We start from the raw sequence: 24635 nt of genomic DNA, 5'->3' as shown, positions 1-24635 counted from the left end.
CAATAATAAAGTGTGTATGTGTATATATGATAAGAAACACAACACCATTCAGATGTATTTGATATTTTTTCACCTTGGTTTAATATGTTAAATCTCATAAAAGAGTTCCACATTTGAAACAAAATATTGGCTTTATACAGTCTGTAAAACTCAAATTATTTTACACTATATACAAGACAATGTGCATCACATCACACAAGAGAACGCTGCTGTTGTGAACATGGAGTAGTTTGACACACGCTCTGTACTCAAAGCATCCAATAACACATTTATGAGTCTTTCAAACATACAGAGTAAATGGAGATTAGGCTCAGACACGGTTTCATTTGGGTCTTGACAAAAATCTGCATCATGGATCATGTGACAAGACCAGGATTTAAAACTGCTATAAGGGAGATACTCTATTTGCAGTAGAGTTTTAATGGCGCATGATCTATGTAAAAAAAAAATTATGCATGTTAGAGGTAGACACGACATGCTAAATTTGCGCATTCAGCTAAACAAAACTTGATTTTGCAATTTTGACACAAAAAGAACAGTTAGTATTCAGATATGATGCCATACAAACTGATGAAAATGTGAGAAATCTTCACAGACAGCTACATTCTAGAAAGAGCTCTTTTTCTGACTTCCCATTTCAATATTTACACATACTGCATTCATAAGACATTATGTTGTCTCTATTCTGTTTTCAGTGAGCCTGATAAATAGGATTTCTTAGTTTGTTATACTCTTACTATTGACATCACAGCCTGTAAGCATCCACTCACTCATTAACACACACACAGCACGTGGAGAAAAGCACACGTGAGCACACGTGAGCAAACGTATTGTGCAAACCTTCAATAACAGTGCTTGGTAATGAACCAAAAACATGACACTTGGACTTCCTGCATAAATAATGAAATATAAAAACTCTTAAAACCACTCCATTTCCATTAAGTGGCTTGTGACTGCTTAATCTGGAAAGCATCTGCTGTGTACAAATATCTGAAAGGCGTCTTTCAGACATTAGTTTAACATACATTCTAAACCATAAACATCTTAAAGACATCTTCTAAATGTCTATATATTTGACATCTGATAGGAAACGTCCTATAGATGTATTGCAGATGAGCAAACACTCTAAAAAATGTCTTGCAGATGTAAATGCAGACATCAAATAGAATTTTTTTTTATTCCAATGCCCTCACATTTTTAAACACAAAAAATGCATTCTGTATGAATGGCCAATAAGACGATTAACATTCATAATTTATAATACAATAGAAACGTCTGCACTAAGGTTCCATTGTCTGTTATTGTGCTGTTAATAACAAGATGTGGATCTAATGAGACATAAATCTTACTGAATTACCTTAAAGTGTAGTTACATTTACAGTTGTTTAGCAAATTTTCATAAGCAAAATCCAGTCACTTCAATAGGATTTCTTGTTAGGGTGACAGATTTCCACATACAGATTTCGCATGGGGTTAAATTTAGTCACATTAATTTGCCACGTTGGCCAACACAAAGCTGCTTGGTTTAAAAGTAACTTCTGTGTGAGTGATACATCATGCAATGCTACAGTTGACAATGAACTTTTTCCCGCAAAATTTTGCCAAAAAGTCACTACATCTTCAGGATAAAAAGAGACGAGAAAGAGATGCAAAAGAAAATACAGCTGAGCTGATTAGACTTACGCATTCTGTGTGAACTGTATTGGTATGTAAAAGAGAGGAGCTGTTAAAAGGCCTGCGTCATTGCAATACTGAAAGCTACAAAGCTAACAAGATGGTAAAACACCTGCAAATCATGCCAGATATAAAAGCAATGTTATTTGTGTCCTCTTTTAGACAACTGTTGTACTAGACTGTTGTTTTCACATTAGTTATCGGAGTCACACAGAATTGATGGTTGTGTATCAAGGTGTCTCTGAAGAGTTTAGTTTGCACTGTTTTTGTGTATTGAAATGCATCTACAGTAAGTTCACAAAGTTTGCAAAAAAAAACAACAACTTTAAACTGGTACAATACCAAAACATATCATGTATTAACTGTAAATTAATTCAAATTATTGATTTGCTATTACATCCTATGCGAATCTACCTACATCTGCTTGTACTGAGGTATCGATTTTGTATCGATACGAGGTACCAAGGGCTGGTATCATACCAAACCAAAAATTCTGGTCTTAAAACGTATCTGTAGTGTTTAATTTCAATGGTCTTTAAATATGTTTTTATTTCCTGTAGTGTTTTGTTCAGTAGCTTTATAAATGAAAATGAGGTGTTTAAGTCTCTGAAACGTACTTTGTAGCGCTCATTATGTATTGTGTGTTAAGGCAGTGAGTTGTCAGTAGCTGTTCTCGTGGCCCGCGAGGATGTACAGATTACTTTGAGCTGCAGGGTCTTCTGTCGGTTTGCTTTCCAACACCACCACTCTGAGAAAGAGAGAAAAATGCTTGGAACAGTGCTGATCATGGCACAGTTGTGGTACAGTGTGTGTTCTGGTGAGCTCTCACCTGTCCGCACCCAGCAGCCTGTAGATTCGCGAGTTATCAGAGATCTCCTGAGTAATCTAAAGCAGAGAACATCAGCTACCATCAATCACAATGGACAAAAGACCTTGTTTTACCCACAACATTTGGCTAAAATGACTGCACCTTAAAGCTAAGAGCACTTGTTACTGACTATGATCGTATAATCTAGATCAGTGGTACATCACAATGGGAACATTAAACCATCAAAATTCACTTTTGCATAATAAGCTATTTTGATCACTTTATGTTTGCTATAAAATCTGGTTCCTAAAGCAAAACTAGTTGAAAAGCACCAATTTACAAAACCAAAGGCAAATCACACACCTCACTGTTTTTAAAGCTTCTTCCCTGCATTCCATGCTTCCAGAACGCTAAAACACTGTCCTGCAGACACACTGAAAGAAGACAAATACATTATTATTAATCAAAGCTCACAATGAATTACCCACCTCTTCTGTTACTTTAGTTCTTACCTATCGCCTCAATCTGGAAGTTAAAGGTGAGTTCAGTTGACAGCTTTCTGTTGGATTTTAACCTGCCCAGTAAATTCACCAATTTTATACACCCTGCAAAATACAGAAATAAAATATGAGTAATGGTTTCCAAGAGCTGGAACTGCTGGATCAAGAAAAAATGCAAGAGCATGTGCAAATGCTTGTTTGAACATGAATCTGTGATGCACGAATACCAGCTGAAAAGATCCTGTGTGAATTCAGAAACCATTCTAGTTTTATGAAGAGACAGGTTAAAGGGATACTCCACCCCAAAATGAAAATTTTGTCATTAATCACTTACCCCCATGTCGTTCCATACCCGTAAAAGCTCCATTCATCTTTGGAACACAATTTAAGATATTTTGGATGAAAACCGGGAGGCCTGTGACTGTCCCATAGACTGCCAAGTAAATAACAGCATGCTGTGTATGCTCTTCTGTGTCATCCGTGCCACAAGGATGTGCTGTTTTATTTCAAATCAAAGCTAAATACCTGTAGAAACAGCACATCCTTGTGGCGTGGATGATACAGAAGAGCATACGCAGCATACGGTGATAGGAAGAGACACAGAGGAGACTGTTGACAAAGGAATTGTTGAATAAAGTCGTTATTTTTGTTTTTTTTTCGCTTACAAAAAGTGTTTCCATCACTTCATATAACCTAGATTGCACGTCTGATGGCAGATGGAGTATTCTGACGATGACTTTCATAACTTTTATGGACCTTGACACTGTTATTTACTTGGCAGTCTATGGGACAGTCACAGGCCTCCCGGTTTTCATCTAAAATATCTTAATTGTGTTCCGAAGATGAACAGAGCTTTTACAGGTTTGGAACGACATGGGGATAAGTGATTAATGACAAAATTTTCATTTTGGGGTGGAGTATTGCTTTTATCATATTGTGGCTAAAAATAGGTGCTGGCTAAAAAAAATAGCTAATGCACACTTTGTTTATCATTTATATTTGTAATATGTATATATTTATGTACATTAAAATGATAATAAAAATGTAATATGTATCATTTATATTTGTAATATGTATATATTTATGTACATTAACTATATTTGAAAGAATTGATTATATTATTATAATTATTATAACCAATTCTTCCAAATAATATAGTTAGTGTTTATAAATATATACATAAAACAAAACAAAAGTGAATATTATTATTATTTAAACTGGTCTAATATTTAATATCAGCAGAGTATTATATTAAATATCAACATAACATTAATAATATTCTATTATTTATTATAAAACAAATACATGACTTACGATCTAGACACACTAGGACAGTATCTCTCTCCAGCTGAGTCACATGAATGACACATGTTTGAGGTGTTTCTGGAAACACACAACACAACAAGGGTTCATTCAAATCCCAGAAGCAACACTCTGAAACCAAATCCTCTCAAACATGTTTTTGGCAATCCAAACCAAGTAAACTTGTAAGTAAAAGTTCCGTTTTGAACTAAGACTCTGATACTGACCGGGCTCTGTGAACACTGGGTTGGCAGCATTGGGATCAACAGTGCCAAACGTGACCACCTGATCAGGATGGCTTCCTTTACTGACCGCCACACAGACCAGTGGATAATGCTGCTCAGGAACCACCAACATCTCAAAGATTTCTAATGGACACGGCAGGGTGAGGTCTATGCTCTGGACAGACAAAAACACACAGGATTATTATCCATCTTGTGCATGGATGGGTTTTGTGTTTCTCAGTGTGATTTCTCTTTCACCCTCACCTTTATCAGCATGAAGCGCTGCATGGCTTCCACCCATTCAAACAGCACTACGCTGGACTGGAAAGCGCCACATAAGTACTTATGACCGGTGTATGGGTTTCGCACTAAAAATACAAATACAGAAGTATGCTTCATTTTTGATTATATATATCCAAAAGATTTTATGTGCAAGAAATCCTAAAACATGCAGTGTTCTGATCATATAATTTGGTATGCATTTCAACACAAAACATAAGAATATAAAGTGCATGTGAGAGCATTTATACTGACCCACACAACATTTCTGACAACCCCTCGTATCTGGTATTTTATTGAACACAGTAAACTTCCTGAAAGAAAGGCATTAACATGACAGCACTAAAATGCAAATGATGTGATTTAATAGGACTGACAGAAAACAAATATTTAAAATGAAATTACAAATTATAACGGACTAAATAGCTTCACAAAAATATTTTTTAAAAGTAGTAAAAATATTAGCCTGGATCATACCGTGGGATGATTTTGTCTGGGAATTTGTGTGTTGGTATGGCAACGGGTAACTTCTGCATTTGTCGAGCTTGCTCAAAAAGCATCGTCAGGTTGTAAGAGTACAGCTGAGATGCTTTACCTGTGCAAAACACACAAAAATGTGCATAGAATTACATTATGGTGAAGATAAAACAATAAAATATCCTTCAAACACATGGTAATTATTTTCCTTCTTGGTTTTATCTCACCTGATATTGAAAGCAGCCAGTTGTTCATTACATAGACCCACGTGCACCTCCGTGGAACCAGCTGTATGTGATTCAACAAAATAAAAGATAATTCAAATGATGTGTCATCATACATTTCCTTTCCTAATTATTGAGTACGTACATAAAATCTATTTATAATTTTTATTATACATTTTATAAATATTGATGACATAGCTTTTTGAAATATAGATTTAAATACGATTATATGATTTTTCATATCTACATTGTCAAACCTGCCTAATGCAAAAGCAAACCATAATAAAAAGGCCCTGACCTGTTCCATTGTGCTCTCATGAATTTCATTTAGATTGAGGGTATAAATTCCTTCCTCTGCACCAAAAATCAGATACTGATCTGAAAAAGAGTCATAAGGGAAGCTCGTGAAGTTGAAAAAACATAATCATTATAAGTATGTCATTTAGGAGCATTTCATTTGAGAATGCATGAGCTTTGCATGAACTGTTTCTTACCCCTGGTGTTTGGGTTTATCCAGGAACAGGCACAGTGAATTTTTAGGGGACAGCCGTTAAACACTTTAGAGAAACAAGCGCCCATCTGCAAAGCAGAAACAAAGATCTACATCACGGCAGCAGAGCTGAATTTGAACGGTCCAAATTTAGTTGCTATGATATTTGTGTTAATCCAGGTGTGTTGATGCATAGTGAAATAGTGAAAGTTGGAGAGATAAAGAGAAAAGGGAGTGCTGGATGACTCACATGTACTTTAGGAGTCGGTGGGAGGCCATTACTGATTGGAAGCTACAAAAAGAGAAACAGATCATCTCTGTAAGACGCTTGTGTAAGAATCTCAGTTTAACAGAGCAGCATATGCCTCATTAAACTATTTTTGTTTTCCCATTTAATCAGGGAATAGTAATCAAAGGGCAATAATTGTAAAGTCAGATCGCTCACGCAAAATATATCTCATCTACTGCATCTCCTCCTGTCCGTAGCACAGCCAATTTAATAATTTAATTACGGTTTAAAACAACCTTAAATATGACAATAACATAATGAAATGAGATATTTTCTTTACTGGGCATCTGAAACATTGATGAATTTTTATATAAAATAGGTAACACAAAAATAATAAATAATACCTGTAGATTAGGTGAGGGAAGGGAGGCCAGTTTTTCTTTCTCTCCATTCTCCTTCACAGAAACTACATTACCTGCACATAAACACTCACATTATATCTGTCCTTTGAAAACTGAAACCACGAAAAACAAAGACACACCTATGTAAACTACATTCTTTACAGATGCCCCATTTCACAACAAAAACAAACAAACATGCTATTTGCCTGATTATGGTTGCACTAATACTACCCGCAGAAAGCGAGCAGTACACAGAATTTGTGTATTTTTTTATTAATGCAGCTGTTATTGAGGTAATTCAGTAACTGAGTATTTCAGGTATCTAGAAGTTGCAAGACTTCTGATTCATTTGCTGCTATAGGAAAATAAATAGAAGAATAAGAACAGTAAACAGTAAAACTCAGAGTTAAAGAGTATGTGTATGTTTATGATAATAAATAAACTAGCATGATAATAAATACCATTTTGCAATATTACTGTGCTCAAAGCTGGTTGGCTGGTCTTGCAGCCTGGTCATAGCTGGTTTAGCAGGCTGGTTTTAGAGGAGTTTTGATTACTTTTTTAGCTGGGAGACCAGCTAAAACCAGCTGAACACCAGCTTGGCCAAGCTGACAGACCAGTTTCATCAGGCTAGGAGGCCATCTAAAACCAGCTACTTCCAGTTTGAACCAGTCTAGCCAACCAGCTTAAGCTGTTTTAAGCAGTTATAAGCAGCATAACAGACTTTTGTAAAGCTAAAATAACTGGAAGTGAATAAAACCATAAGCCTTGCACATTCAAATTAAATTAGGTCATGTCCGTTCTAAAGCTGAAAATAAGGTGGATATTCCCATGTATGATTAAGGTAGTCTGCTGCATCCTCCATAACTGGGCAAAGAAAAAACAAAGACTTGTGCTGTGCAAAGTGTATTCTGCGTTACATTTTGGGGCATGATTGTTACCTTATTTGCATAATTTACGACATGAATTGGGTTGTCAAACAACACAATCGAACTACTACACCACACAGACCCATCTACAAATCTCTCAACTAACCTACGGTAAAGCTACAGCTGTCCATGTTAAGTAAACGAACTAATGCCAAAATGATAGTATTCAAAAGCACAAGGAATAGAGGAAGACTGGCAGGGCTGTCTACCAATGCTTAGCTTACTTTGTTCTTCTTGTTGTTCAGCATGAAGCCATTCCCAGAACCTATAAATCTCATCATCCCCTGCTGGCTCTGTCTGATCGTGCTCAGATGGTTTGTTACCTAGACTACTACGCCTGTGTGGAGGCAGGCGAGGAGGTGGCGGCCTGGGAGGAACACAGGAAGCAGTCCGAACAGGAGGGGTGGAGCTTGCAGAAGCTGGGGAACGTTTAATGGTCCCTTCTCCGGTATTGTCCTCTGAGACAGTACTGTTCTGACCAGGAGACAGAAGCTTTGGTTGGAAGTGATAAAGGGAAAAAGAGACATAGTGTGAGTTACACATTATGTCAAAAGGCACGTTTTGCATAGGAAAAGTGTGTGTAGCTTTTACCTTGGGTGGCAGAGGAGGTGGTACTTTAGGCCTCATGGTTGAAGTAGACTCACTGCTATAGACGCAGACACACAAAATCATTGAAATGATTTCTAGCCATGCTGCTAATTAAGATGTAACACAAAAGCAGGATGCAAGAACCAACAGCACAGTTTTCTTAAAAAGGTGGAAACATACAGGGATACAATCAGATGAAGAAAGAGACCTCATATGCAATGTCAAAAATGGTAAAGAAAGCAAGCAAGAATGGTCATGTGAACACAAGACACACAAACTGTGTGCTAAATATGCTCACAATCTACCCAATCCAGAGCAAAGCTTGGGAATATTTTGAACTTCTTAGTGTCTGAAGTTCCAGCAAACTCTAAGTAGGAGAAATACAATTCTCAATTGTCCTCAGTTAGACTTGGACTGACTGGAAATGAAAGTGTTGCTGTATATCTTGTGCTCATCACCAGGTAATTAAACAAAACAAAACAAATGTCTGAACAAATCATTACAACATACACAAAAATGTAATTTTTATAACTATATTTGTATATTTTCTGAAGAAAATGTGAGTGGTACTTGTCCCTGAAAAAAATATTAGCACAATGCTAGGGTGTTCTGGGTGGTTGCTAGAGTGTCCTGAGAAGTTGTCAAACTGTTGCCATGTGGTTTCTATGGTGTTCTAAGTGGTTGATACTGTACCAAATCAAAAAGGCCCAAGTCTCTATGATACTCTTCTCTCTAGATATGACCCAGGTTCCTCCTTCAAAGTTAATCTATGGGAAAAGCTACGAGAAAATCCATCATAATAAATTCTATTAGCATTAAGTCGGCATGAAACAGAAATTATGAACATCTTTTCTCCTCTATTGTGATGTACATCCAAGTAAATCAGCTTTTCAAACTCTCCTCTATTGTGATGTACATCCAAGTAAATCAGCTTTTCAAACAAAAAAAAATGAATTAATTTATTCTGTCCATCAGGAATCAATTTCTTTAATTAATGCAAACAAATACCAAACGATAAAAACTGCTGTAGAGGAGGCACGGGGGAAGTGGTGGCCTAGTGGTTAGAGAGTTTAACTCCTAACCCTAAGGCTGTGGGTTCGAGTCTCGAGCCGGTAATACCACGACTGAAGTGCCCTTGAGCAAGGCACCGAACCCCCAACTGCTCCCCGGGCGCCGCAGCATAAATGGCTGCCCACTGCTCTGAGTGTGTGTTCACGGTGTGTGTATGTTCACTGCTGTGTGTGTGCACTTTGGATGGGTTAAATGCAGAGCACGAATTCTGAGTATGGGTCACCATACTTGGCTGTATGTCACGTCACTTTCACTTTTTTTTTTTTTCATTGCCCAGCCCTCATGCCTATGCACACATTAGAGAAGATAATGTTGTTGTGAGGTTGAGGGGAGGTCAGGTTTTTAAATAAACGTTACGAGGGCACATGAATTAAAAAACAATGATGTGCATTTCAATAATGATCATGCATTTGTGCACCAGCAAGCAACTAAAAACCAGACACACTACAAAACAAACCAGGCACATCCTTCAGTCTCACATCTGGTTGACACTAACAGACAGGGAGTCATGGATGACCACAGGCGTTTTTGAATGATACACATCTCACATTACATCTTCCTCTCACTTACTGCAAATCATCACCTTCATCTTCCTCCTCATCCTCTAAATGTGTCACATGACCCCTGAGAGAGATGAAGAGGTTGAAGCTAAGAAGGTAAAGCAGTCAGAGAAGAATGCAGAGAACACACACACACACACACACACACACACTCAGCAGTAAGAGCTTCTCAATGCCAAGCAGAGGAGATGAGACTGCAGACATGATTAGATTGCATGGAGGTTTGGCTGACCAATCAAAAGAGACAGTAGGAGGAGCTTACCTTTGACTGAGCTCCTCAGCAACAGATTTTAATAGACTCCTACAAAAATAATGAATAAAAGACAGAACTAGTTTTACACATACAAAACACACAAACATATTTGTATGAACTAAAGATGGGTTGTGATACCAAAATATATTTATCCAACAACAAAACTACTTGATTAGAGAAGTCGATTAGTGGAGACTAGTTTTACAGTTCACTAGTGAAGTTGGCTAGTTTTAAACTTTCCTTAATTTCTTTAATTTTAGTTTTGTTCAACTAGAGATGGGTCATGATGGATTCGACTAGTAATCCAAAGACTGACTAGTTAACTAGTCAGGTTGAATAGTTTTAGACATTCCATTTAGATATTCAGTTTTGATATTTTTAAAATAGGGATGGGTAACAACCAGTAATCCAACAACCAAATAATTGTCTAAGTTTCAGACATGGTTTTTGACAATCCATTTTTGTTACTTTAAACTAGGAATGGATCTAAACATACTTACAACCACCCATTTATCCATCAACCATCCCTTAATTTATTAAATAAAAACTGAAGCATTATACACTCACTTGTTATTTCCCAGAATGCTTTGGGGATCTAATGGTAGATCCTACATGAATCAAAAAAGAGTCAAACAAGTCATCCAAACAAACACACTAAATAGCAATAAATCAATGGCATAATGTCACAAACCATCTCATGATGCGGTTCTGTTTCTTTTCTCAGAGGTGGGTCGAACTTCACCTTATCAACTAGAAGAGGGACATACACAGACTTCAGATTTAGGCTGAGAATTCTTGTGCTTGTTTCGGTTCAGTGAGTTAAAAGCTTATTGAGACATGACTTACAGTTGATCTCAGAGAGAGTCTTTCCATCTCGTGAGCTCCTGCTAGTTGAGTGGATTCGATGTGGAACAGACACGGGAGACTGCCAACACACAGACCACAAATAAAGTTTAAAAACTTGAAAGCTAAACCAACTTAGTTACATACATACCTTTTGTGAATATCTGTTACAAGACCCTAATCTTTCCTCAAGATAACACCGCAAGCCACTGATGTTATGTGTTAAAACCAATAAACTCACATGCATTCACATACACACACAATCAAATATGCACACTGCAGCATGGGTAACCGGACACACTTGTACCTGGCAGCTGGCAGAGCCAACTGTCTGCCCTCACTTAGGATCTACATCTAAAGAAACAACCAGTTAGAGATCAGTGCTTCAGTTTAAAGCCTAACACGGTTTCCCACTGGTTAAAAGGTAAAGAAAGAGTCAGATATATGACGTCACCTCTGGGTCAATGTCATCCTCCTCTGCATCACTGTGTGTGCTGTGGTCAGGGTTGTTGGCTTTGTCCAGTAGCTCAATGGCAAGAGTCCGGCTAAGCGGTTGAGTAACGAATGGGTGCTGCAAAAAGAGAAGTTATGCAATGAAAACTTACTGAATAATGGTGGGTAACTGGAGCCAATCATAAATGTGCTCTAGAGGAAGGGCAGATCTTACCTGCAGTAATCTGTCAGCTGTTGGTCTCTTCTTGGGATTTTTGGTCAAAGCCATTTTCACAAAGTGATGGAAATTATTTGTTTCATGAGCCAAAACAAAACAGATGAGTGTGAGTTTTTCAAAAATATTGTAATAATAATCTAAATTTGAAGTTATAATCACCCCCTCACAACTCAAATAGTGAGGTTTAAAAAGCAGAAATGTGAAGCTTCTTTTATTTTTAAATAATTTATGTGACTTAGTAAAAACCTATTTATATTTTGAGCTATAGATCATCTTTTTGTGAAGTGGGAATATTTCTCTTGGCGAATGACCTTGTGGAATGACTTTTATAATTTCAGTGGGTGAAATTCACTCTATGTATAAAAAGCAAAAAGCCAACAGTATACGCTATTGTTCAAAGAAAGTATATTATATATATATATATATATATGCTGAATAAAAGTATATATACTTTTATTCAGCAAAGAGGCATTCAAATAATCAAAAGTTACAGTAAAGACATTAATAACGTTACTACAGATCTCTATTTCAAATAAATGCTGAATTTTCTATTCATCAGATAATCCTAATAAAAAGCATCTCTTAAAAGAAATAACAGCACAACTGTTTGCAAAATTGATAATAAGAAATGATTCCCGAGCACTAAATTATTATTTTTTTTAAATCTTAGCAACCCCACACTTTTGAATGAAATTTTAAATCGAACACATTTACAAATACTTACCACTTTACTTTGTCTTTCAGCTTAGGTGGTTGGAAACTGCTCTTGGTCATTAGGAAGAGTGCTCTGAGAAGGGGAAACATAGAAGAATGGACTAAAATAAAACAAATGTTGAGACGCGGGAGAAAGCTAGACTGTCAACATACTAAAGGTGTCCTGTGTAATATGTATTAGCTACAAAATTAATTCATTAAGCAGAATCTGGCACGTGCAGCAATGGACTGCTCATGATGGAGCACAGTGACATTAAATGAGTACAAGTCACAGCACACGCACCTCATGGGGTGCAAGTCGAACATCGGCGGCTCCAACTCGGCCAGCTCAATAGCTGTGATGCCCACGGCCCAAATATCACACAGCTGATTATAGCCACCTTTCCTCTCAACTGCTGCCACCTCAGGTGCCATCCTGCAGAGAAAGACATATTGAGAAAGAAATTCATAAAGTCCAATGTCTACAGTTAAACTATATAAACAAGTCCTGCCACACAAGAGACAAAGGAGGACTGACATACCAATAAGGAGTTCCAATGAAGGACTTTCTTTTTGCTAAAGTGGCTGATATCTGAGCTGAAACTCCAAAATCAGCTGAAGAGAGACAGACAGCAGTTGTGAGAGTTGAATTCTTATTAAATGCCAACTCCCAAGGTGTTCATAGAAAGTGTTTTCTTACCTAGCTTAACGTAGCCATTGTCTGTCAACAGTATATTTGCACCCTATAAAACAAGAGCAGAGGCACAGTGAGCAATTGCAAAATACAACAACGAATAACAACCCCTTTAAAACAATCCTGCTCATTTGTCATGGTTGGATAACTATTTGATTCAGACTACTTCACTAATGAATCACTTAAGACCAATTTATGAACAAACAAAACTGACTTAACAATTCCATGACTTTCCATGTAATTCTCTGATATTTCCATGTTATCAAGAATAGCATTTTCCAAAAAAAATTATTTTTGCATAACATAAGTCAAGTGGGACATGAGTGCTAATTATGTCAACACCGAGAAGAATGGCCTACTTAAAGTGAGATTTAATTGTGTTTTGACGTACCTTTATATCTCTGTGGATCTTGCCTTTGTTATGGAGATAGTAAACACCCTGAAATGAACACAAAAACCCATATTACCACTTTAATCACTTGAAATTGTCGCATTTCAGTACTTTTTAACATTAGTAAATGTGTATGTATATACCTGCAGGGTCTCCCGACATACATACGCAATCTGGGATTCTGACAACGGCCCGGTAACTGTAAAATACAGATATACATGTATATGAGAGATACTGTTGAACGTATCAAGATGACAAATGCATTATAAACTCCTATTTTGATGGCAATAATTACCATGGTAAATATCCTGGAGTGAGCCTCCACCACAGTATTCCATGCTGATCCATAGTTTATCTCTCCTGAAACAGGGATATTAAGACATCAATTATCAAATCTTGTCATACCAATTCTGTCCACAACAGCTTCAAAATAGGTGCATGGATAAGTTGGGTTGTGGCGTGTATTTCAACAGGTAGTAAAAAATATCAACAAAGTTAAAAAGGGGAAATAGTATTAAAAAAAAAATCTGGGTTAATAAGATTTTTAATGGTTTTGAAAGAAGTCTCTTATGATCACAGAGGCTGCATTTATCTGATAAAAAAAAAAAAATAGAACAAAACCAGTAATAATAATAATAATAAAATAACTGTGAACTTTGATGACTATAATGTTCAAAAGCACAATATTTATTTAAAAATCGAAATCTTTTGTAATCTTTACTGTGACCCAAAACTTTTGAATGGTTATGAAGTGCTTGTAAAACATAAGAGTTATTTTGCCAAAAAAAAAAACATTTGCTGAAATGTACAAATAGATGCCTCTGTACTAAACTATAAAATGTATTAAACGAGCCAGAGACGGCGTGTGATTGCATGCGTGTACATGTACCTGAGGTAACTTCCAAAATATGCAACAATGTTTGAGTGTTTACAATCTTTCATCATAATAATCTCCTGCTGCACCACGTCAAAGTCCTCTCCTGTAAAAATCGATTGACACAATAATTCAATAAAAAAACATGTAAAGTGTAAACAGACCAAAAACCATGGGAACTGTGACTGTGCACTAAAAAGTGTTCGACATGCTGCCTGAATTAAAAATGCATGCACAATCACACCATTACTATGCATGAACACACCACAGTTGTAATATTTAACTATTCAAGTATAGATGGACAGTGATAGGGCACTATCTAGAGGTGGTTAAGCAGCACAGTGTGTGAAGCAGCATTGGGACGGCTCACCTGGCTCTAGTTTGATGACTTTGATAGCAGCCAGTTCTCCAGTGTTGACATTACGAGCCTGGAAATGGAAAGCATAAGAGTCCATAAGCCCAAAAGGTGTGCAATAACATGATAACACTTGTTGTATGGATCTGACTCACATTAAAAGATCTATCTGCTCCAACAACTGAGAGGCATTAAATAAACAGGTTTCCAATTCATTACTCCCCTCACTTACCATTGTTTGGATATTGAAAGCTATGTTGTTTAGACTTTTTAGAAAAACTAACCCATACAGTTGTCTGGCAAGTCTGTCGTAGACTAGTAAAGAAGTAAGAACAACTTCTGTTTTGCGTCCAAATGGCCAAGGCTATCACCTGATGCTCAAATATGTCCAAAGTAAACCACCTGATCGATATATCTATCAATTTTAATATAAAAAAATAGTTAAACATGCAGCACCTTTTAATTACACATTATATGTCATATCCTTATAAGTTCGTATGATTAAAAGTCAGTAAGATTTTCTTTTTATCCATAAAAGATAGATATACTTTCATTTATTAAGGATGCATTAAATTAATGAAAAGCAGCAGTAAAATTATGTAATAAATATTTTTACTTCAAATAAATGCTGTTCTTTCGAACTTAAAAAAATTAAAACAATCCTCCAAAAACAAAATAAAAAATTAGATATGTATATATATATAAACAAAAACACACAAACAAAAAATTATATATAAACACACACACACACACACAAAATATATATAAACACACACACACACACACACAAAAATAAGAAATGCTTCTTAAGCACCAAATCAGCATAATATTAAAATTATTTTTTAAGGAACATTTTACACTAAAGACTGGAGTAATGGCTACTGAAAAATTAAGCTTTGCCATCACAAAAATAAATTACATTTTTAAAAATATTAAAATAGAAAACTGTTATTTCGTACAAATATTTATGTAAAAATAAGTTGTTTTTTTATTGTTAAGAATCTTACAGACTCCAAACTTTTAAACAGTAGTGTGTTTTTCAGGAATTTCTAGAAATACACACAGACAGACACACACACACACACAGTATTTTGCATGTTCTCTCACAAGTTAAAACACAAACACACTCACAAAGGCCTCATCTATAAGACCGAACTGAGAGACATCTGTCTGCCAAACAGAAGTGAGGCTGATGTCATCAGAAACACAAAGAGAAAGAGAGATATTTTATCTCAGTTTTATATGGAATTCCATTCAGCATTCCAAGTAATACGGAACTGACGCAGCTGGTGAAATGTGTGTATTGATGTTCACAGAGCTGTGATGGCTGTCAAAACTAGGACAAGGGGAATATCAAATAACATTCATATGAACACACACACACACTCGCAAGTGCCTCACCGATTGCAGTGAGGCATTTCACTGTCCTGTACTAAATATGCATAGGGCTGTTTCTACTTTATTAAAATAGCTAATTGATACATCTAATCCGGAGGAACATATGTAAGCAATCAGAATTATATTGCATGAATCAACCAGACTTTACTACTGACTACTATAGAGGACAACCTGGACAAACGCTGCCAGGGAATTTGTGAAACCACATCATATTTTCACACCCCTGGGAATCTGAGGCCCAATTTCAGGTCTACTCTATGTAGAGTTGGCAGAAAAATATTTTGCTTGTTGGTTTAGTTATTCTGGTCCTACATTTCAGACATGTCAAGATGAACCCATTCAATTCTCCACCCACATCAAGGCTCTGATTGAGTGAACGTGTGTGAATTACATGGCATACACCCAACACACGCACACTGTAAAACCCCAGGAAGAGGGAACAATTACAAACAAACAGGATGGACATAGTTGTGGGCAAACACACTCGCACAGACCCACTAAAGTTCAGCTACTTCCTGTCACCAAAGAAAGTCAGACACGTTTAATGTTTCTTAAGAACATGATTGTAATTGCCCTCCCCCTTAGATCCCAAACACCTTGCAGCAGCCCTCAGTAGTGACCATCTGCCACTGCACAGCATCTGCAACGTATTGGTCTATTTCTGCCTTTGTTTATGTCACATATCACATAAAGAGATGCAGGAGTTTGAGTTTGACAGCCCTGCACTGGCTCTCTCTCTGGTTAAATAGACCTGCTAGGCCCTGTGCATTATGAAAACAAAGATCTCTACACCCTTTCAGGATATTACACCATATCCGAGTTGCAAAATTGCGACAAAACACAGATACACTCCGGTCCAGTATAAACACACATCTGTTGTCTCCCGCATACACTGGTTACACTGGTCAGTGTCTTAAACCCTAATGAGCTGTCTACCTAGACAGCATTTTCCGGACACCACAGGTGCATTCTGACCATTCGAAAACGTAAATGATGCCTAAAAATGCAGTCTAGGTAGGTAGCTCCCTAGGTACTGAGACCCAGTTGATCTTTACCTTGTACACATCCCCATAGGTTCCGCTCCCGATCCTCTGGATCAGCTCAAAGTCCTCCTGAGGGTTTCTGCGCGACAGATCCAGGCTTAAATTCATTGTGCGAGTCACCGTTTGCGCCCTCCGGTTTATTTACTTGTCCCTGATGTCAAAAACGGGAGGGGGTGATTATCGCAGAGACAGTAGCGGAGGGATATGACGGTCCAGTCCCACCGAACTACAACAACATGGCCTCCTGTGCGCATGCGCAGTGCGACTGCCTGACGACAAAAACACACTGAGGATGGAGAAATTTCTACACGTAATAAACCAGAAACAATTTGAAAACCTAAGACAGGCTTAAAATGTATTATTGTAATTTTAATAGACAGCAAAGTTGTTGTTGTTTTTTTAAAGGAAGATAACACGTTCTTTTCAGGCAAAACGTTTAAAACAAAACATAACAGTTTGAAATTATAATAAAATAGATTTAGCCCATTGTTTAAAATTTAGACAAGTTTTTTTTTTTGTAAGGGAAACATCTCAAGGACAGCTGTTATTTTTAACTAAACTATATATATAAATAAAACTCGTTTTTAATCATTTAAATAAAGCTAAATAAGATGTAAGTATCAGATAAAAAAAACTTACAAGTACTAAAATGACTAAAACTAAATTAAAATAAAATAAAATTACTTTAAACTAAAGTTACATAATAAATATAGAAGTGACAGTTAATTCACAATATTAATCAATACTACAATAGTATATAAATAATAATAAAATAACTGTTTATAAAGTCTTATTACTATCGATGATGTTACAATATTAGAAATTACATGGCAAATACGAGAAACAAAGATGAAATATAAACTTGTGAAATATTAAACAATAATTAAAAACACACTTTTTTAATAACGCATTGTGAAAGAGGCAAACAATGTTCCACAAGAATTATGCATAAAAGCTGCAGTGAAGGTGTTTAAAAAGGCACTGTTACACTGTAACATTTTTGTTCATCATCATCATGACCTCCTCAGAAAAAAAAGATTTAAAATTTTAAGTAATAACCAAGTTATTTTTAATGAAAAACAATATAAGGCTCTTTTAAATAGATTTTATTAGCATCTTGCTCATTTGTTGTAAATTATTTGTCCACATAAGCACATCAGGGTGAGCTTATTTCAGTGTGAGTGTGTTTGAGTTTTGGTGTATATGTGTATAAACGCGTCTGTGCTGCCCAGACTAACCCTGTGTGTCCTGAGCTGATTAATACTGGTGTATTTGACGTTTCAGAGCTTGATTAAAAATTTATTATTGTGTGCGTCTGTGCTTTCATTATGTGTGTTTGAGGGGTCAGTGTGAACATTAATTGTGTCCAAGGAATTTAAATTTTGGCTGTGTTCACGTGTGCAAATTGTCTTCTTAAGCTGCGCAGAAAGCTGCAAACTCAGTAACAGAAAAAGATGTCCAACAACACGAAGTACCCTGAAGAAAGAAAAACACATTGACTATACAACTACAGCCCAAAAGCACAGATATTTGTAGAGAAATTATAAACATATGCTCATAAAAAACACCTCTCCATCTCTCTCAGTAAGCATGGCGTGTCAGAGCTGCAGCTGAATTTCCTGCCAAAAGGACCATCACACAGCACAGCATCAACCGCTCCATCTGCAAGAGGGATCTCTGAGGAACAGAAAAAAAGTATATTAATTAATATGATCACAAAATGTTTTCATTGGGGAGAGGTAACCCCACCAATAATCAAAACTAGCAAGTATAATTTATTGTAGGCTGATTTATTGTGGTAAATGAAGTCTAACTTGTTGTAGAAATTATAATAAATAATCTGTTAAGGGAATAGATTTTTCCCTATAGATTTATATTACAACTGTGGCATGTTGTAGGCAGCTATTGTTTCTAAATGTGCATGCTGTTGTTTTTTATAACAAAGTCTATATAGTTTAATTAAAAAAAAAAAAAGTCATTATTGGCCTGGTAGTGAATAATAGGCTAGCCTTATTATAGAAAATGCTACAGTTAAGAACTATGGCACATTTTCGTAAGACCAAGTACAAGTCAGAATTGAGAGCCAGGTGTAAAATGGGTTCTAATGATAAGTGAGATATTCAGATATTCAGAGATGGCATAGATGAAATCATAAAGAGCCTGATGAACTGTTAAGGAGTAAGAAATAAACAATATCAATATAAGAAAATGTTAAGTTAGATTGACTTCTCATGGCATGTTGAATTAGAACATTCTGTCAAACTACAGCCTATGAGTGCCTAAACATCCAGTATTAACTAGTCTATTACTTTATTGCAGTTATATTATCAACAAACTTTGCATGTGTGGATGATAGCACACAAAAAAATGTTTTACAAAAATAAACAAATAAGCAAACAAACAAATAAACAAACCTTATGAGGGTGCATGACCCGGGTCTCCACTAAAGCAGTTCACACTTCAACACCTGTCCAATGTTCAAACCAAAACTACACCCTTGATACAGATCACCCGTGACAAATTTTAAGTTGGCTAAACGGGGTCAGAGATGATGAAACAGGAGAGAGTTTGTCCAAACCCACGGCAGAAGACTGAAGTAGCTGCACCCTTCCTTCCATTCAAGATGCTTTCACGTTCTCTGCAGCTTTCTGCAACTGCAACAGTCTATATCCATGCCTAGAAATACAGCATTCTGAACCCACACACAATGTATACAGTTAGTCAGATGTGAATGCATGTGGAGTTTAGAGTGTGTGATGTGTGTTTACGTACTGAATACTCCTGAGCTGCTTCTAACAGCACAGCACCAACTCCACACACTGGGTCTAAAATCACACAATCAATCAGCTGTGGAGAGAGAGAAGAGGACAAAAACTATGAAAAACAAAAAAGCTGTTATTTGTTTTGCTTTGTCTGAGCTTTGTGTTGTTCTTTTTTTTGCAGCTAATTTAATAGTAATAAAGTTATTTTTATTAATTTTTAATAAGCTTTTAAAATTAGAGCAGCAAAAGTCTTTTGAACCTTTGAATGGTAATGCATATTCTTAATCCGCTTGATGTGTTATTTTCTTTCTAGTTGTCAAGATAAGGACTTCTCAGGTACAAATACGTTTCCCACCCCTCACTCCAAGGAACTAGAGATAATGCTGCTGATTTAATGATTCTACTGTGTGTGTGCATTTGCCTCTTTAAAAGCCATTCTAGACCTCACCTTTTTAGGGCAAAGTGAGCTCATGGCCCAGGCTATTGTAGAATGTAACCCATTGTGTTTCATATAAGTTCGACTGGCCAGAGGATGCCTGAAGATTCCACACACACTGCATTATATCTTAAATTGATAGACTTTCAAATGTTATATATAGAGATACTTACTTCAAGAGAGGGATGCCTACAATGCAATGGTCATCGCTTAAATACGCATTCACCTATTTACACAAAGAGGCAATCCACAAAATAACATTTAAACAGTATCATTGTAATTTTAAACATATCAGAGCATAAACATTTGAATGCCTGTGGTTCAGTGTGTTAATGCATTTACTGTCTTTTTTATTTTATTATTTGAGTGTGCATACCTCAAGAACAGGCTCTCTTAGGTCGACCTTCCACCCAAGATCTTCTTTGATGGCCATGCCAATGATACGACTCAGTCTCTAAACATACACACAGAAACACAAGTCAGGTTTATAACTGCATAAATATTTTTATCAAAATATAGTGGTGTCCAAATTTGACACCTTCAATTAAAATGACTATTTTTAGCATTTAAAAAATTCCATTTTAGTTACAATTGATATTGCAATATTGACATTGATATTACATAGCAATTTGCATATAAAAATGTAAACATCAGCGTAATTAATCATTAACATTTTATTTTATCCTCAAGTGTCTGTTTATTACAAGGTTTAGATTAGACTGCATTAAACAGAACACATTAAAACATGTCATAACATTTAAAAATTATATTTAAAACAATTAACACCTGAGAGGTATGAGAGCGTGCAATGACTCCACTACAGCGGCAGCTCACTCTGAAGAACGGTGTGTGCAAACTGTCCTCTTCATCCTCCTCTTGCTTTCTCTTCTGTCCACGCTGCTGGATGCATTGAAGCTCTTGCTATAGGACTGTCCAGGTCAATGCTTTATAACAGCAGCTGTCTTTGCTATCAAATCAAGAAAAGGGAAGATCGGTAAAATGGGCTGCATGTAAGTAAAATGTAGTACACTGTTTTCTTATCTCTTGACTACCTAAATATGCAAGTGATGCACTGCTTCTCATAACCTGCTGACTGGCTAAAACCAAATGTGATTTCACTAATGCAAATCGGACTTGTTCAGAGGTTCATAGTACATGCACTAAAATTTTTCTCATGACAGAATGGGGAGTGTTTGTTTGCCCAAGCAGATTTTTGCACACCAAACAAAAGCTGTTCAGTTCTTTTCTCAACCAATCAGAACACTGAAATCTCGTTCATACACACCTGGGTTGTCGGGAAGTGAAATTGGTTCAGCTTTGCTCAAAAGGAGAAACAGCCTCTCTGCAGACTTGAGTTGTGTCACGGTGTGTAGATCAGCTTTGCTGCAGAAGAACACTCTACCTGGAATCTTCTCCACCTGACACAAATACAGCACATAACAAAAACACAATAAAACACTTTACCTCATCATCGTTATGGGAAAGTTGAATAGCTGTAACAGGTGGATTAAAATACACATGCATAAAATCTATCTAGTTATTTATGGGCAGATACTGTTCATAATATAAACATAACATAAATGTTCATAGGTAAAGCATCACTTAAATGGTTTTAAATGCACTGTAGTGACTGTCTGATGATTGAAAATGTTTGGCTAATGTCAGTTTCATTGAACTTTCTATACTTTTGCATAACATTCCGGGTTCACCCTCCTGCTATTAACATACTTTCTGAATATAGATATTATAGATATGGAACTCTGACATGACATGCAATATTAATATTATCACAAGGAATTTATTTTACATGTCTTGGTACTTTACTACATCAGTTTTTTTCCGTTTGTTTTTTAACATTGCAGTTAAGGAATCCAGCCTAGTCTAGCCTATTCTTCATTTGACAAAAAAATATTGTAAATGGTTTTGTAATATTTCTCCCCTACACAATGTAGCTGAAACTTTTTTGTCATATTTCTTACTTTCAGGAAAGGTTTAAAATGTTTACAACGCCTCTCATGGCCATGCAGAAAATTAACAGATAACATCGAAATTCTTTCTATTTAGTAGAGCAAATCTTATATGTAACAGAAACAGCATTTAATGTACCTCAGTGGTAAACATGCTAAAAACAGGCCTGACCTTACACATATACGCAAACCAACTCAAGCTAGCAGCATATTTATTGGCCCCCTACTGTATAATGTATGTCATACAAGTGAAGTACACATGGAAACATGATAAACATTTTGTTCAGTGTATTGCTGTGAAAATTTTCCATGTAGTTTGAAACTATGTAGCAATGAAAAAATGTATCAGTCAGGGACAACTTTTATATAACAAAGTTTAATAAACAAACCAAACAACAAATCAAAACAAGAACAAACTCCATTTCACAAACTAAATCAATTAACCTACTATGCAATTCTTTTTCGTTTAATGTCCATTGTTTTTTTACATTTTGATCAACCATCCAATGTCCATCAGTCTGAATGTCCACAAACAGGTGTGGAGGCAAGATCTTTTATTCAGTTCTACTTCCTTGTCACTGCACTCAGCTGGTCCCTGATTCGACCCAAACCGTCTATCATGGTGTCCAGTGTCTCTTTACTCAGCTCCGTTGTAACTGTGGACTCACTTGGACCGCCGCTAATGCAAGGAGTGTCCTGGAGCTACACAGAAACACATACACAGAGTTGTGAGAGGTCTTTTAAAAGATAATTAAAAACATTGTGTTAAATCTTCAATAAAAAAAAATTACATCAATCAAAATTAGGTTTTAAACCAATGTTGCACTCTTATTACATATAAATATCTTTAATTAGATATCTGATGAGCCTAAATATAAGTTACAGCATTGATTATGCACGTAGCTTACTTTCATTTGCAACAGACATGTTGGCACAGCCATACGACTCAATGAGTCGGAAGCAGTTTTCATGTCCACTCGCCACTCCAAATCAACCAGTTTTGGCAGTGAAACTATAACACACATACAGTACATCATAACTTAACAGCTCCAAAATGGTTTCATAATGGATCACAAGCATAAAACACAATGTCATCAACTATTTCACACTCACTTTGACTGGACAAAGCTTCATTTCTCCATGTGACACTGAAAATATTCACACCAAAAATGGGTTACAAACTAGTCAGCAGGGTAAATTACTTAAGTGGATTTATGTAAGGATCTGAAAGATATATCCACCTGTTTTCCAGAAGAATTTTGGTGATCAGATTCTTCAGGTTTGAGTGGAATGATTCTGGGAAAAGTGACAGGATCTGTTCTGGAGAGGTTAAATTCTGGTACACAACATGATGCGAGAGCATGTGAAAAGCTGTCAGCAACTGTAAATAAATAAAAATGAAGGAAATTGTTACACCAACATCATTTAAATGATTTTGTGTGCTTTATGATGAACATTAAACCATTCAATCCCACTAGTAACATTTGTGACCAAAACACACCTTTGACTAAGGTCACATTTATGACCAGCCCTGATAGCACATCAGGTCTATTTGACATCTGCATTTACATCTGCACGATGTATCATCTGCGATACGTCTCTGAAGATGTTGCACAGATGTCGTCGTTAAGATTTTATTATATTATTATATATAAAATATATAAAAAAGTAAAACCTAAATAAAGATGTCTATCAGATCTTTGTACACAGCAGACGCTTTCCAGATGAAGCAATCTTTAACAGACATCTTGCAGTCTTATAACTAATTGATTCACATGACGTATGCATGCATGCAAACACACACTTTGATCATCGGACACTTTCAACCAAATTACATCCGGTTACAATTGTAAACATAACACATGCCTCCACTTTAACATCTCGGCGTTGGGAATTGCTTATACTTAAATGGATAAAAGGTCATTAACACACCTGTATCGCTTCGCAATTGGACACAGAGAGAGCATTAGCAGTTTGTTCTACTACAGACGGACACTTGGAGGCTCCGGCTGGGTAACTCTCTGTGCAGATCTTCCGCACTACATCTTTAGACGGAGCCTGAGGCAAGAGTAAAGAGTAACAGAATATACTACAGTTCAGTCCTGTTAACGGACACACTACATATGAATGTGTACCTGATAATATATTCCATTACACACCTTTAAAAGCAGCTGCAAAGCAGTAAACTGACCCTCTGTAAGAAAAGCCATGTTTCAGTCTTAAAGTCGTCATCACGTGAATGCACGACAGTTTAGTGTCAAAATAAAAGACACTCCGCGGAAATGACATCTTAACGTTAATGCCAAAACTAATTTTGCACAAATTAGAAGTGGTTTAAGTACATTTCGTGATGGATTTTTGATAACCTTTGTTTTCTAGTGTTCTTAATCAGGAGCACAAATGCTCCAGAAAGCTTCTGACTGGAAAAAACCTTTAGTTACTACAAACAAACAAACAAAAAAAAACCTTCCGAGATGTGTTAGGAACTAGCAAGTGCATC

The 24635-nt window shown here is 36.3% G+C and overlaps 2 protein-coding genes and 1 pseudogene across 3 annotated transcripts in view; all 3 read right to left on the bottom strand.

The window, feature by feature from the left end:
- Positions 1 to 55: 55 nt before the first annotated feature.
- Positions 56 to 17226, bottom strand: LOC109108174 (mitogen-activated protein kinase kinase kinase kinase 3-like). 2 transcript variants are annotated; one of them, XM_042774030.1, is made up of 33 exons: positions 16983 to 17226; positions 14545 to 14602; positions 14190 to 14280; positions 13596 to 13660; positions 13444 to 13499; positions 13301 to 13348; positions 12916 to 12958; positions 12758 to 12830; positions 12520 to 12651; positions 12246 to 12309; positions 11520 to 11600; positions 11307 to 11423; positions 10856 to 10934; positions 10701 to 10759; positions 10577 to 10617; positions 10019 to 10057; positions 9767 to 9820; positions 8129 to 8183; positions 7762 to 8035; positions 6612 to 6682; positions 6229 to 6270; positions 5983 to 6067; positions 5787 to 5866; positions 5492 to 5552; positions 5265 to 5382; positions 5043 to 5101; positions 4773 to 4876; positions 4512 to 4683; positions 4297 to 4365; positions 2995 to 3087; positions 2846 to 2916; positions 2504 to 2559; positions 56 to 2422 (listed from the first exon to the last, which is right to left on the bottom strand). In XM_042774030.1, the coding sequence occupies exons 1-33, from the start codon at positions 17076 to 17078 to the stop codon at positions 2335 to 2337; spliced, it is 2694 nt and encodes an 897-aa protein (XP_042629964.1). In that variant the 5' UTR covers positions 17079 to 17226; the 3' UTR covers positions 56 to 2334. The 2 variants fall into 2 exon arrangements, with proteins under 2 accessions (XP_042629964.1, XP_042629965.1); XM_042774031.1 differs by having other exon boundaries at positions 7861 to 8035.
- An 801-nt stretch (positions 17227 to 18027) lies between these two features.
- Positions 18028 to 22316, bottom strand: LOC109108481 (annotated as a pseudogene).
- Positions 22317 to 22491: 175 nt separating this feature from the next.
- The window catches only part of LOC109108156 (COMM domain-containing protein 9-like), a 2294-nt gene continuing 150 nt past the window's right edge, over positions 22492 to 24635 (bottom strand). The window contains exons 1-6 of the mRNA XM_019121330.2: positions 24295 to 24635; positions 24068 to 24193; positions 23377 to 23516; positions 23249 to 23283; positions 23044 to 23147; positions 22492 to 22837 (exon numbers count right to left, since the gene is read on the bottom strand). The exon at positions 24295 to 24635 is cut by the window's right edge and continues 150 nt beyond it. Coding sequence (XP_018976875.1) covers positions 22700 to 22837; positions 23044 to 23147; positions 23249 to 23283; positions 23377 to 23516; positions 24068 to 24193; positions 24295 to 24345 — 594 coding nt within the window. The 5' untranslated portion in view covers positions 24346 to 24635 and the 3' untranslated portion in view covers positions 22492 to 22699. The remainder of the gene's footprint in view (positions 22838 to 23043; positions 23148 to 23248; positions 23284 to 23376; positions 23517 to 24067; positions 24194 to 24294) is intronic.

Source organism: Cyprinus carpio, chromosome A17 (genome assembly GCF_018340385.1).
Source record: "Cyprinus carpio isolate SPL01 chromosome A17, ASM1834038v1, whole genome shotgun sequence".
NCBI classification, from domain to species: Eukaryota; Metazoa; Chordata; class Actinopteri; order Cypriniformes; family Cyprinidae; genus Cyprinus; species Cyprinus carpio.
Note: the sequence above shows the minus strand (reverse complement) of the source record. Positions and strands in the feature narration are given on the sequence as shown.